Source organism: Sebastes umbrosus, chromosome 3, assembly GCF_015220745.1.
Source record: "Sebastes umbrosus isolate fSebUmb1 chromosome 3, fSebUmb1.pri, whole genome shotgun sequence".
Taxonomy (NCBI): Eukaryota; Metazoa; Chordata; class Actinopteri; order Perciformes; family Sebastidae; genus Sebastes; species Sebastes umbrosus.
In genome coordinates this window covers 30,409,688-30,423,970 of record NC_051271.1, presented here as the reverse complement: position 1 = coordinate 30,423,970, position 14,283 = coordinate 30,409,688, and the positions used below count along the sequence as shown (strand labels likewise).

The 14,283-nt window shown below is 39.1% G+C and overlaps 2 protein-coding genes across 2 annotated transcripts in view; one reads left to right on the top strand and one right to left on the bottom strand.

Moving 5' to 3' along the window:
* Positions 1 to 652, bottom strand: part of aspscr1 (ASPSCR1 tether for SLC2A4, UBX domain containing) — a 26,109-nt gene extending 25,457 nt beyond the window's left edge. The window contains exons 1-2 of the mRNA XM_037764342.1: positions 501 to 652; positions 216 to 271 (exon numbers count right to left, since the gene is read on the bottom strand). Coding sequence (XP_037620270.1) covers positions 216 to 271; positions 501 to 590 — 146 coding nt within the window. The 5' untranslated portion in view covers positions 591 to 652. The remainder of the gene's footprint in view (positions 1 to 215; positions 272 to 500) is intronic.
* LOC119485070 (palmitoleoyl-protein carboxylesterase notum1a-like) overlaps positions 1 to 14,283 on the top strand; it is a 22,946-nt gene that overhangs the window by 6,854 nt on the left and 1,809 nt on the right. The window contains exons 2-12 of the mRNA XM_037764345.1: positions 1,478 to 1,482; positions 5,045 to 5,879; positions 9,119 to 9,171; positions 9,283 to 9,378; positions 10,416 to 10,476; positions 10,733 to 10,791; positions 12,229 to 12,331; positions 12,467 to 12,658; positions 12,760 to 12,857; positions 12,973 to 13,120; positions 13,211 to 13,258. Coding sequence (XP_037620273.1) covers positions 5,485 to 5,879; positions 9,119 to 9,171; positions 9,283 to 9,378; positions 10,416 to 10,476; positions 10,733 to 10,791; positions 12,229 to 12,331; positions 12,467 to 12,658; positions 12,760 to 12,857; positions 12,973 to 13,120; positions 13,211 to 13,258 — 1,253 coding nt within the window. The 5' untranslated portion in view covers positions 1,478 to 1,482; positions 5,045 to 5,484. The remainder of the gene's footprint in view (positions 1 to 1,477; positions 1,483 to 5,044; positions 5,880 to 9,118; positions 9,172 to 9,282; positions 9,379 to 10,415; positions 10,477 to 10,732; positions 10,792 to 12,228; positions 12,332 to 12,466; positions 12,659 to 12,759; positions 12,858 to 12,972; positions 13,121 to 13,210; positions 13,259 to 14,283) is intronic.

Below are 14,283 nucleotides of genomic sequence, written 5' to 3'. Positions count from 1 at the left end.
AATTTACACAGTACTGTTCACTACTGTTCACTTCTCACACTTCACATCTCACACAACATACTAAACCTGAGTTCGTACATATGGCTTGATTACGTGTGGAGGTGTATTTAGATGAGGTCTGGGCTCTCAGGGCTTCAGGCCAGGAGTTTAAAGCTAACATTCACCATAATGTAGCTTAGATGTCTCTACTGTGACAGCTAGCAGCTGATACTCACTTCAAACCGTGGTCGTCGGGGTTAAATCCATGCTTTTTGCAGACATCCTCCAGCACCTGAAGATGACAAATATGAACTGAGTAAGACAGTCGCCTCCTAATTAGCACAAACATTTAATTATCCATCCTCCAGAACACAGAAACTGATCTGTCACTGGCTAGCTGCTGCTAGCAGAACAAGCTAACAGCAGGTTAGTTAGTTTGCTGTGGTCTGGAGACAAAGAAACAGAATGAAACACACCGGCCATGTCAGAACACATTAAATGTCCTCAATAAAACAAGTTACCTGTAATAGCGGTGTGTTTGGAGACACTTTAACCGCTTGTCTTCTCCCATTAGGAGTCAGAACCGTCACAGCTGTACCACTGGCTGCCATTGTGTGTCCTGACGTCACGGTGTTTATTTGAATAAACTTTATTGAAACATTACCGGCAGGACAGACAGGTTCAGTTCTCATAATGGAACCTTACAAGATCAAAAATCAATCAATCAATCAATAAATAAATGACTCGATCAATAAATAAATATGTCACTAAATGTAGCAAAAATAATGTTAAAAATAAATATAGCCATTAATTAATTGATAAAATAAAAAGAAGATAAAAAGAAATGTGTAAAGAAATGTATAAAGAAAAGAATACGGAAATTAATACGTTTAGGGAAATAAATAAGGGGTGAAATGCGAAGGGAAAATTGTGCATAAATAAGTTAATTAATTAATTAAATATAAATACAAATTAAAAATTAATAAAGAAATAATACATAAATAAATAAAAGGGAAAATTAAACAGAAGAGTAAATAAATAAGGGAATTAATACAAACATAAATAAATAAAGAAGAAAATTAAGACAGAAGTGTCAATTTATGTCACATTCTATCAATTAATTAATGCTACATTCGTTTTTAATATTATTTTGCTACATTTAATGACATATTTATTTATTATCGAGTTATTTATTTATTTTTTATTATTGCAGGTTCTGTCCTCCATATTTCTATGGTTCAGTTCACCACCCAAATTACACAAAGATATTTTCTAGGTGAATGAATCAAATTTTGTTTGTGGTGCTACTATTAAAAAATTATATATATTTTTTTCTTTTTGCGTATGAAACAGTGTAATGGTTATTTATAACAATCCACATATCTGTTTTTATAGAAATGATCTTAGACTTAAAAACAACTCAACAATTGTGCTTATTTCATGACTATGATCTATCTACAGTATTTCTTGCTTTCACTATTTTGTTTAGGAAAAGCAGAGTTGGTCTCATAAATATGACTGCCTATGAACATCACTGCAATCATTTTTAATTTTATTTAGAAAAGAATCATCTTCAGAAATTTTGCTTTGATAAAAAAAAAAAAAAAAAAATTAGTTAAAACTGCAGTGGGTCTTTTGGTACTGTAAGTATATTTTGATGTCAATTCTTCTAAACTTTTACCTAAGTAACATTTTGAATGCAGGATTTTTTCTTTACTTTTTTTCTTTCTACTTTTACTTTAAGCAACAGTGGGCGGAAATGGATCAAATATGATCTAAAAAAAGATTTTTTAAGCCTGAAAACAGAGCCATGAGGAGGTGCAGAAGTCTAATTTTCTCTCAGAACACTTAAATTACAATATGCTGAAAGGTTATAACAACATTTTTGCCCAATGATGCCAAGAAAATGTCTGCCTACTGCAGGTTTAGATACAAAATAAAAGCTCACAATTTGTATACAAAACAATATGAAGATCATTCTTCTTATCCTAACCTTTAGTAGCCTACAACCTATTCAAAAACATAATAACAAAACACAACACAACCAACCAGCATCTAGACCATCAATCTGGCTGAACAAGCCTACGTTAACTGCACTGACCCTCATATAGAGACACAGATAGATCCTGTCTGTACACTGCCAACAAAACATCCAATCTGTTCCCCATATGGACGACTTCATATATACAGTATACATACCATATGCAGTTTGACAGACGACCTGCACCGACATATAGAGAGTCAAGGCCATTTTCTCTCAGCATGAATCAAATTGGATCAAAGCTGGAATAACACAACACATGGTACCAACAGATGGAGAGGTGTGAGGCCAGAGCTTCAGAGGACACACAACTGACTGACTGACTGACCACTTCAGCAACGTTTAGAGTCAGAGTCCACCTGGGATAGAGAGAGAGGGAGAGGGAGAGAGGTGAATACAGCTCTTAGTTCTGGGGGGGAAATTGCCACCGTCTGAGTAAACAAACAATCAGTTTCCTTCCTCGCTCAGCAGGCAAGAAACTTCAAAACGGCCTGGATGGAGTGCAAAAGCACGCAAAGACATCTGTGTGTTTACGCAGAATTTTTTCTTTAATCACTGATTAATGAATGGCAACAAATGCACTTGTTAAAAACAGGATGTCCTCTCTTGTAAAAGCCAAAACCTAAAGTCAGAAAACAAAAATGTAATGGCAGCATGTTGCTGAATGTCCAGATGGATGCTGGGTCTGGTTTTAAATACGGATTTTAAAAGTTTCAAGTGAATAAAAGAAGAGATTTAAAAAAATTATAAATTTAATTAGTAAATTACATTTTAGATTTAGGATCGCTTTCAAAGAAACAGAGTTTTTTTTAAAGTGCTTTCCAAGAGGATAAAACAAAAAAACCTGAGGACCTAGAATTTTTTTAACCAACAGCTGGGGGCACATTTCCACAATCAAGGTGCTCCAAGCACCAAGAAACCAAGAAAAGCCTTTTCCTCGTTTTAACAATGAAGATGAAGTAGTGATGATAGTAAAAGTGAATGGCAGCCTGAGTTAGTAGACCATGAAGTGAAGGCCAACCTTCAGAATTCAGATTTTCTTGGAGTGAAAGCCGACGAGCTGCTCTGAACCCTCGATGGGCTCAAACACAAGGTAAAGCTTTTATTCGACTCATTCTCAACAGAGGTATTATCATTACCTGTTAAATTCATTTGGGTGCAACAGTTGTGAACAAATATAAAGAATGAAACATTATTTAAAAGTTTTCTGAATCTGTTTTTTTTATTTATAGTATATGATTTTACAAGGCAAACATATCCAGAAAAATGTTATGTTCAGACAAAGGTTGTGATCTGTGTAAATAATAAAATAATTATTTAACTTTGAGCGTTATCTAGCCTATAGTAACCTAATAATAATGGTTCAAAATGGTACAAAAATGCATAGTTTTAAATCAAAAACCTTCTAGCCTTCTTGGGATAGGACCCAAACCTAATATCTCCTCTCTTTTATTCACTGTGGTCATTCAGAATGTGTTTTGTTAGAGCCGTCAAAGTTAGCGCGTTAATAACGTGTTAACGCAAATTTGTTTTAATGCCACTAATTTCTTTAACGCATTGACACAACTTCCGTTATTTAAGTTGTAGCGGGCTCTGTTTTAAAGCTAGAGTGAAGATGCTAGTATCATATGAAAATAGATGTAATATATTGGTACCAACAATGTCATACTAGCTTGTTGTGAAGGAGGCTAAATAATGCTTCACACTTACACTAAATCTTGATGAGGAAAAACTGGCACAGCGATTTTCAAAGGGGTCCCTTGACCTCTGACCTCAAGATATGTGAATGAAAATGGGTTCTATGGGTACCCACGAGTCTCCCCTTTACAGACATGCCCACTTTATGATAATCACATGCAGTTTGGGGCAAGTCATAGTCAAGTCAGCACACTGACACACTGACAGCTGTTGTTGCCTGTTGGGCTGCAGTTTGCCATGTTATGAATTGAGCATATTTTTTTATGCTAAATGCAGTACCTGTGAGGGTTTCTGGACAATATTTGTCATTGTTTTGTGTTGTTAATTGATTTCCGATACTAAATATATACATACGTTTGCATTAAAGCAGCATATCTGTCCACTCATGTTGAGAAGAGTATTAAATTCTTGACAAATCTCCCTTTAAGGTACATTTTGAACAGGTAAAAAATGTGTGATTAATGTGCGATTAAGTATGGACAATCATGTGATTGATCACGGTTAAATATTTTAATCGATTGACAGCCCTAGTTTCTTTATCCTGCTGTATAACATGTAGAAGCATCCCGACTGGGACACTGCTCCTAAAACACACCTCAGCTCTGCATGTCTACCTGCCTGTCTGTCTGTCTGGCTGCGGTTGAATCCAGGCTATAGGCATCCTATAATATATATAATATATATAATATATATAATATATATAATATAATATATATAATATAATAACGAGCGATACTACAAATAATAATAATAATAAGTGAAGCAAGTATTATGGGTAAATATACAAACACATTAACCCTATAATGTTTCAGTTGGAATATTATTGGAGTATTATAGAGGCCTTCTATAGAGGATGCACAGCCCAAGAATAATAATATAACAATAAAACCACAGCTGACTGACACAGTATAACATGCTTTAAGAAATAATGAATAAATAAATAGGAGCAGGAGATTGCTGATACTGGCAATATGTGAATAAGAGGAGCACTGGCACTTATGTTTTCCACTTCAAGCACTGCTCCTAGTGACCTTATCTCCTTCACAAACGTCCTAGAGCTGACTCCTCTCTGTAGGATCATTATCTCCATCAGCCACAAACACGTGGAGAACTTGTTTGTGTTGGAGACAGCACGGTGTGGCCCTCTTCAGCCTGTCCGACTGTGACTCTCCCTCACACACCACATTCAATCAAAGGAGCTTCAAAGGCTGCGTGGTCATACGTTGACACGACATCAAAGAGACCAGAGAGGGAACCGGCATACGCGCGCTCTTGGTGTGAGACATTAGCCAACGATAATAACGATTGGCTCGCGGGAGTGAGAAGGAGGAGGAGGATGGAGGAGGAGGAGGAGGGGGGGGGGGACTTCAAATAAATTTCCACTTGGTCCGCAGCTCACGAGGATGTGGACCAGGAGTCATCGGGTCGTCAGTGGAACCGGGCTGAACGGCTTCATCCAGAGGGACTTCATCCACGCGCGTAATGACGCGTTTATTGGCTCCCTAGGAATAAAAAGATGTGGGGAGCGCACGTGCAATAGAGGTTGAATTTTAAACCATCTCTCTCCATCTCTCGAGGCACCATGGAGAACCACGACCTGCATCCATTCTGCGCACCTTTCACCAGCGATACCTTCCAACAGGTCCCCGCGCGTCTCCAAAGAACTTTGCGCTTTTCCAACGACTCTTAAGGATATGCTGTGTTTCATTATTGGAGTCCCTTGCGCACATTTGAGAGACGTTTTCCACTAATAATAATAATTAACCATGCAGGGCCGCGTTGTGGTGAGAAGCCGTGCCGGTATGTCCGCGGTGCGCTCCTGCGTGCTGCTGCTCTTCATCCACATGAGCGCACCGGTGGAGGCGAGGAGAGTTACCGGCGGTCGGGCGCAGAGTCGGCGGGTACAGCAGCAGCAGCAGCAGCAGCCTCCGGAGCAGCAGCAGCCTCCAGAGCAGCACAGAGAGCAGTCTCGGGTGGAAGGAGCAGAGAGCTTCCCGTTAGACTTTACCGCCGTGGAGGGCAACATGGACAACTTCATGGTCCAGATCAAGAACTTGGCACAGTCTCTGTACCCGTGCTCCGCGCAGAAGCTGGATCAAGACATGAAGCTGCATTTTCTGCAGAACACATCTGTGACTTGCAATGACGGGTCAGCAGCAGGGTAAGCGAGTGCATCTAAACTTAAACTCAGAGACATGGCACATGTTGTGATGTCATTTGGAGAGACTTTTTGTTGGTTAAAGCCACGAAGGCGCAGAAGGCCAAGTTGCGCTCTGCTTCACCAAAAACATCCAATTTGTGTTTCTGTGGTGGTTTATTTTCCTGCATAACCCTTCAGTCCCTTGTCACTCCGGATGGGACCAAAATGGATCAAAGGACCATGATCAGAGAGAAGGCAGTATATACGCGCTGCAGCTGAGCACTACTATACACGATACAATGCACTATACACGATACAATGCATTATACACAATACTATACAAGATACAATGCACTATACACGATACAATGCACTATACACGATACAATGCATTATACACAATACTATACAAGATACAATGCACGATACACGATACAATGCATTATACGCGATACACAATACTATACACGATACAATGCACTATACACAATACTATACACGATACAATGCACTATACACGATACAATGCACTATACACTATACACGATACTATACACGATACAATGCACTATACACGATACACGATACTATACACGATACAATGCACTATACACGATACACGATACTATACACGATACAATGCACTATACACTATACACGATACTATACACGATACAATGCACTATACACGATACACGATACTATACACGATACAATGCACTATACACGATACACGATACTATACACGATACAATGCACTATACACGATACAATGCACTATACACGATACACGATACTATACACGATACAATACTATACACGATACAATGCACTATACACGATATAATGCATTATACACGATACAATGCACTATACACGATACAATGCACTATACACGATACACGATACTATACATGATACAATGCACTATACACAATACTATACACGATACACTATACACGATACACGATACTATACACGATACAATGCACTATACACGATACACGATACTATACATGATACAATGCACTATACACAATACTATACACGATACAATGCACTATACACGATACACGATACTATACACGATACAATGCACTATACACAATACTATACACGATACAATGCACTATACACGATACAATGTGCGCACCCGACACAGAGGCAAAAGCTTTCTACCCCTACAAGGATGACTTTATTTAAGTTGTTGAGTCTGATATTTACAGTTTAAAACTAGACTGATAACCAATTACAACCAATAATTAATAATAGTTGTTTGCAATAACAGGTGTCTGTTTTTTCTTTTAAAGAAATAGTATTTCTTTAAAAGAAAAAACAGACAAAAGACTTGTATGAATCCATCCTCACAACTCGCATATAAATCCATCAGATGGACTTGGACAGGCTTGGTTATTTATAGACTAAAACACAGACTCATCTCATTGTACCCACTAATGAGTCCAAGTTAGACAGCAGCTTTGGCTGATTTGTGCCTCATTAATAGGCTGTCATTCACAGCAGCTACTGTCCAAGTGAAAGGCAACTACCTCAAAATAAACAAGTTTATCTTCAGAAGGAATGACTCCTCACATGCCCCAACTGCTGTGCCCCCAACAGATCACTGCAAGATTACAGTTTTAGTAATAAAAAAAAGAAATGCACACAAAAAAAGGTAGGGGATGGATAGGAGGCATCATGTTCCCATAGAGCCCCAAGTGTTATGCCAATCATCCCACAGACAATGGTACTACTTTTTCTGATAAGAGGAAGAGATTCAGTATGACAGATCTGAAAAGTGGCAGAAAGATTTATTGCATCTATGTGGAATAAATCTCAGTACTTTTGATGTTACAAACTAAAGGGATCTCATGTGCATGAATGCCGTCTTATGACTCCTGTATCTAGCTAACGGGATTGTTGAGAGTAAAAGTAACAGCCTGGAGCTGTTCAACATTACTTTTAAAAATACATACTGAGAACCTAATCATTTTTTTTAACCTCCTATTAGAAAAGCAAGGCATTATTTATATGCTTTACATTGTAAGTCCAATTAACACTAGAAAATACATTTCCTGCAGAAAATGCGTGTGAATGTTGAAAGCTAAAATCAATTTGAAAGCATTGCTGAAAATGCAGAAATGTGAAATTAATTGCCTGAAAAGAATGTTGAAGCCCAAATGCATCATTGCACTGCACTGGTGACAAATCTGGAAGTTTAAATGTGAAACTAGCAGAGTTGGAAGCTGAACTGCATTACCTAAAGAAGCTAAAAGCTGAAATACAATGCTAGAAAAGCTGGAAGCTAAACTATTAATACTGTCAAAAGTAGAAAATGAAGTGAATTTCCTGAAAAGGCTGAAAGAAGAAATGCTTTGTATGAATATCAGACAGATGAACTACATTGCCAAACAGTAAATGGAACAAAAAAACATCACCCTAAAGAGCTGAGTTCCTGAAGTAAATCTTGCAGAGTAGAGAAACAGGACTGAGTCAATAAAATGAGTGTAATAAAATGAAACACTGTGAAAGTGTGAATAAGGGGGACCTTTCCATATGCCACCCAAGCTGTCAAGCCCCTGTGAGTGTGGGCTGCCAACAGCTTGATGAGTTTCCTCTACTCATGTTTTTCTTTTTTTTTTAAAGGGGACCTATTATGCTTTTGTGTTTTTTCCTTTAGTGTTTTTGTGCATGTAAAAGTTCTGCAAAGTTACAGAGCCCAAAATCCAGGCCAAAGGGAGTTACTCTCCCCCACAGAAACACTGCTCCTGAACTGCCTGAAACTCCTCGCTCGAAGTCCCGCCTTTTCTTTTGAAACGTGGTGATGTCACCAAGTAACACATTTGCATAACGGATAGTTTGGCACGCCCTCAAACAAACAAGAGCAGGTAGAGCAGAGCAGGAGCAGAGTCCGAAGAAGTAGAAAAGATGTGCTGCAGCACAGTCGGTATGAGAAAAGTAAAGCGTTTTTTTGAACATTAAAGCATATAAAAATGTTCTAGTAGAAACCCCAAATACAATATGCACGGAAAAATAAGCATAATCATAATAGGTCCTCTTTAAATAATGGATTTGAGCTGTGAAAGCCACTAAATTGACTCCTTCAGAGATGCTTTTTAGTGATCATCGCCAAATTTGTCATGTTAGGAAGATCAACGGTAGCATCTCTGCCGTGGAGCTTGCGTTGTGCATGCGTGCATCTGTATGTGTGTATGTGCGTGCGTGACACATTCACTGTGATTTGTTTTGGCATTCTCATGCAGGTACTACATCAAGGAGTCTAAAGGCAGCAAGAGGTGGCTGCTGTTCTTAGAAGGTGAGGATGAACCTATAACACAGAGCTCATTACAGTGAAACACAACTCTATATAACCTGTTAACAAGCGTGTGTGTGTGTGTGTGTGTGTGTGTGTGCGTGTGTTGTTCAGGCGGGTGGTACTGTTTCAACAAGCAGACCTGTGACAGCAGGTATGAGACGAGGAGGAGACTGATGAGCTCCACCAAGTGGCCGCAAACCAGAACAGGTAACAAGAAGACACACACACACACATGTCCGGCACTGTGTGCAGCACAATCAATGCACACTATTAACTCATGCACACACATATATACATGCATGAAAGTGTTTCCTGGTTTGTGTAGCTTTTGCAAACTCTCTGCACAGCCCCACAGAGCTTCTGCTTTCCGCAGCTGGAAGAAAAAAAAAAACGTCCTCTGAATGAAGGAGATTCATAGGCATGTTTGCGTTTCCTCTTCAGCTGAGTTTGCATTAATCTTTAAAAGTCAAACTCTCTGGTTCTTTTCCTTCCAGTCATCAGGGGACTCCTTGTTTGTTTATGACTCTCTCTCTCTCTCTCCCCCCGTCACCCTCTCGGTGTACACTGTACACTGGTGGTCAGTGCAGCAGCCACAGAGCTCTTCAATGCCTTCATGTAATTGCTGACCAAAGCAGGAAAAGTTAATGACTTATTGACCACAGGGAAAACACAAACACACACACACACACACATACACACACATCAGAATACATCAAAACACAAAAAAACATCAAGGTTTGTGAATTTTAACAAGTAGCCTAAAAGATTTTTAAGGTCTTTTTGATAACATTTTTGTGTAGACAAATCATTTTGAAAAAATAAAACATCCACAGAGCTTTTAAAAAGCTACAGAATAAAAGTATGGCTTTTCATAAATGCGTATGATTGTGAGTTAAGCAATTTAAACATTTTGACGGGACCAAAATTCATGTTTTGTTCATCTCTGTGGAAGATATCCAACGTTTAGCTCCCACTTCTAACAAGGCTTGTGAGCCAATAGTAAAACCACGTTGGTGTCACGGGTCTGAGTCTCACTCCCCTTGACCATAAAATATACAGGTTGTGCAACAAAATGGCAACCACTTGTTGTGAAGTGAATGCAATGGAACGGAGAAGGGAGAATGTGACATCTAGTGGCTGAATGTTATCAATAGCACCTTAAACCACTGAAGCTTTTTGACTCTATTAATGAGGACATTTTGTCCAGAAAGTGAAGTAAATGTTGGACCTTCTTTATTTCACAGAAACAGGAATCCTGTCTCCTCAGCCAGAGGAAAACCCTCACTGGTGGAACGCCAACATGGTGTAAGAACTCACTTGTCTCCTTCTCTTTATAATATATGCATTTGTGTCGATATATGGTTTTATATTTTTTTATATGCTGTATTTGTATTTGTGTTCAGTCGACCATCACACAGCCACGTTGGCTGGTATTTGCACAACTGTCAGCTATCAGTGAACTGGCTCAAATATAAGCTGCTCTGATTTTTACATTTGATTCCAAATAATTGCAAGTCTCTCTCTCTCTCTCTCTCTCTCTCTCTCTCTCTCTCTCCTGTAGGTACATCCCCTACTGCTCCAGTGATGTGTGGAGCGGAGCCACACCGAAGACGGATCACAGTAAGACACAATAAATCAGCTGTGAGCTTGTGGATCTCATGTTCTAGCTATTTAAAGGCAGAGAAAAGGAGCGAGTGAGTGAACACACCAGAGGCTACCGAGACAGAGATCTGATGATCTGGGAGCTCATTGTTTCGTTCAGTTTTCTGTGTCTTTGATGTGTGGCAGCTTCTTCTTTTAGCTCTTATATCAGCTATACAGTCTTGAACTTCCTCCCTAATTTTCACCATGTCTGACATTTTGAAAACCCTCATTATATTGTGTTCGTGATAGACACTCGGCAGGTTTATGAATAACATAACACATAAGCTGTGCAGAGGAGGTATAGCACTAGACTTACAGGTATCCGTTTCCATGAAATCAAGATCAATTATTACTTTCAAAATGCCATAGCTTAAAACAAAAAAAGTGTCTGAGTGTCACTAGTTGACAGTGGTGGAAGAAGTAGTCAGATCCTTTATTTAGAGTAAAAGTAGAAATACCACAGTCTAAAAATACTCCATTACAAGTAAAAATCCTGCATTCAAAACATTATTTAAGTAGAATTAGTATATTATTATTATTATATTATTAGCATCAAAATATACTTAAAGTACCAAAAGTTAAATATTTTATCATGCAGAATGGCTCCTTTCAAAGTGTCATATTATTAGAGAATATTATATTACTCTGTTTTTATCACTAACGAGCATTTTAATGTAGTAGTTCATCAATGTGGATACTTACCTACTATACTACAATGTAGATTAGTAACAATAACTTTACATAGCACCTTTCAAAAACAAAGTTAGTAGGAAGGGCTTCTCAAAAAAAACATGATAAAAGTAACTATGATCCAAAAACTTAAGATATAAACAAGATAAAATAATTTAAATAGTTACATCAACATACCATCAGTTAAGAAGCTGTAGGAGTTTGCCTGCCTGAGATCCTAATAGTACTGCATCATATCAAATAAGCGTATATTTTGTAAAAAAAGTAAGTAGTAACTAATTATAGGTTTTAAATTAATATAGTGGAGTAAAAAGTACAATAATTCCCTCTGAGGTGTCGTGGATTAGAAGTATAAAGTAGCAGAAAATGGAAATACTCAAAGTAAAGTACAAGTATGTCGAAAGTGTACATAAGTACAGTACTTGAGTAAAAGTATTTAGTTACATTCCACCTCTGCTAGTGGAGTATAATTCAATGTTATCAGTAAGGTACCACTTTGGATTAATTAATGCATTAACAACCCTGTAAACTAAGCACATAAAAAACCTTAATAAAACACCTTAAAACATGATACCTTTTTAAATATACCCTTGTTAATTAATAAACCTTTAAAATTGAAAGTTTCTCTTTATGCAAAGTTTTCAGCAGCTGTATAATACTGCTGTAGAGTTAGTAGTCAAGTGTGGCTCTAAGTTAATAAATCAAAAACATCTTTGTTCTCAGGTGATTATGCGTTCATGGGCTCTCTGATCATTAAGGAGGTGGTGAATGAGCTGCTGACGAAAGGTCTGGACAACGCCAAGGTTCTGCTTCTGGCAGGAAGCAGGTCAGTTCAACATGTGTGTGGGTGTGTTGCCTACTATGTGTGTGTGTGTGTGAGTGTGTGAGTGTGTGCGTGTGTGTGTTTCACCGAAGACAATCGCTCAGTAGCACCCTCTGATCCCAATCTTCCTGTCACCAGTGCGGGTGGTACCGGCGTCCTGCTGAACGTGGACCAGGTTGCAGAGCAGCTGGAGTCGCAGGGCCACGGAGGAGTGCAGGTCCGGGGCCTGGCCGACTCCGGCTGGTTCCTGGACAACAAACAGTACAAATTCACAGACTGCCTGGACACCATCAGCTGTGCCCCCACTGAGGCCATAAAGAGAGGCATCAGGTAGGACAGGTGGATAGCAGAAAGCTGGTGTTAAAAGTTAAGAAGTTAGGGAGGAAGGTTCATAAGTAGTACAGATTTTGTTAAGTGGTGATACTTTGCAGGTACTGGGGCGGTTTGGTGCCAGAGAGCTGCAGACAGACTCATGTGGGAGAGGAGTGGAACTGTTTCTTTGGATATAAAGTCTTCCCCACGATAAAAAGTGAGCAACAAAACACCCTGAGCTTCTCCACAAGACTGACATATAGAGGATAAAGACAGAGAGGCTGGTGTGTCACTTAAAATCTGACCTGCAGTGCATCCTCTCCACTGTCTAGGCCCGGTATTCGTGGTGCAGTGGCTGTTTGACGAGGCCCAGCTGATGGTTGACAACATCCACCTGACCGGGCAGCCCATCCACGAGGGCCAGTGGAGGTACATACAGAACCTGGGACAGGAGCTAAGGAGCACGCTGCAAGACGCACCGTAAGACTGACAAACACACACTCACACAAGATACTGTAAATTAAGAAAGACAGTTTTGTTGACTGTGTGATTCTGTGTTTTGAATGGCAGGGCGATGTTTGCTCCGGCCTGTCTGGCACACGGACTCATTACTAGAACGTAAGTAAATAAAACGTTGGACCTTTAAGGTTAACAATTGATTCAAACACTCCGCTGGTGAGTCAATACTCACCTTCATTAACTGGCTGCTATCAGTTAGATACTTCAACCTTTGCTCTCCCTTAATCTTACACTTTACAATCAACTTTATATTCATACAAAATATAAAAAATAACAGGCAGTGAAGTCTGCTTTTAGCAGAATTAAATATCCAACAAGGTACCTCAACACATTGATGAAAACATCCTGTAGTGCAAATAAAGCAATGCTGCCCATTAATTCGCAGCATTGTACTTAAAGGGATAGTTTGGGTGTTTTGAGTGGTCTTGTGTGAGGTACTTATCCATAGTAGGTATATTACATTTTAAGTAGATGACGGTCGGCACCCTCACAGCTTGGAGAAACAGACAGGAGTTACCACACGGAAGCAAAACGATGTACTGCTGTGGACGGAGCCGGCAGCAAAATGTATTTTAGCTACCTAAAAGAGAGACCCACCTAAAAAAAAAAAAAAAATATTAGTTTAAGTGTACGCTATACAGTATTTCGAATAATTTCACCGCTTTACCTTGCCGTCAGACAGCCCTTTCCAACTGGAAACTGAAGCCGTTATTAATGCTAAAGTCACACAATAGCACAAACAAACTAACCGATCGAGGCAGCGGTGTTCTGCGAGGTAAAATTACAGTTTTTTTCAATGAACTCTGGTTGCTTTGCCGAGAGCATAGATAACGGCTTCAGTTCCCTGTCAGAAACAGACTGTATAGCTGTCTCATGGCAAGGTAAACTGGTGAAAATATAATAAATTTAGCTAACACTTAAACCGATACTGATTTTTTTAGGTGGCTAAAATACGTTTTGCTGCCGGCCCCTTCCACAGCAGTGCATCGTTTTGCTTCTGAACAGTAACTCCAGTCTGCTTCTCCAAACTGGAGGCACCTGAACTATCTCTTTAAGGGGATTGATACCATGGTGGTATATGTATATCATCACATCGCCCAATTCTATCTGGTATTACATTTTAA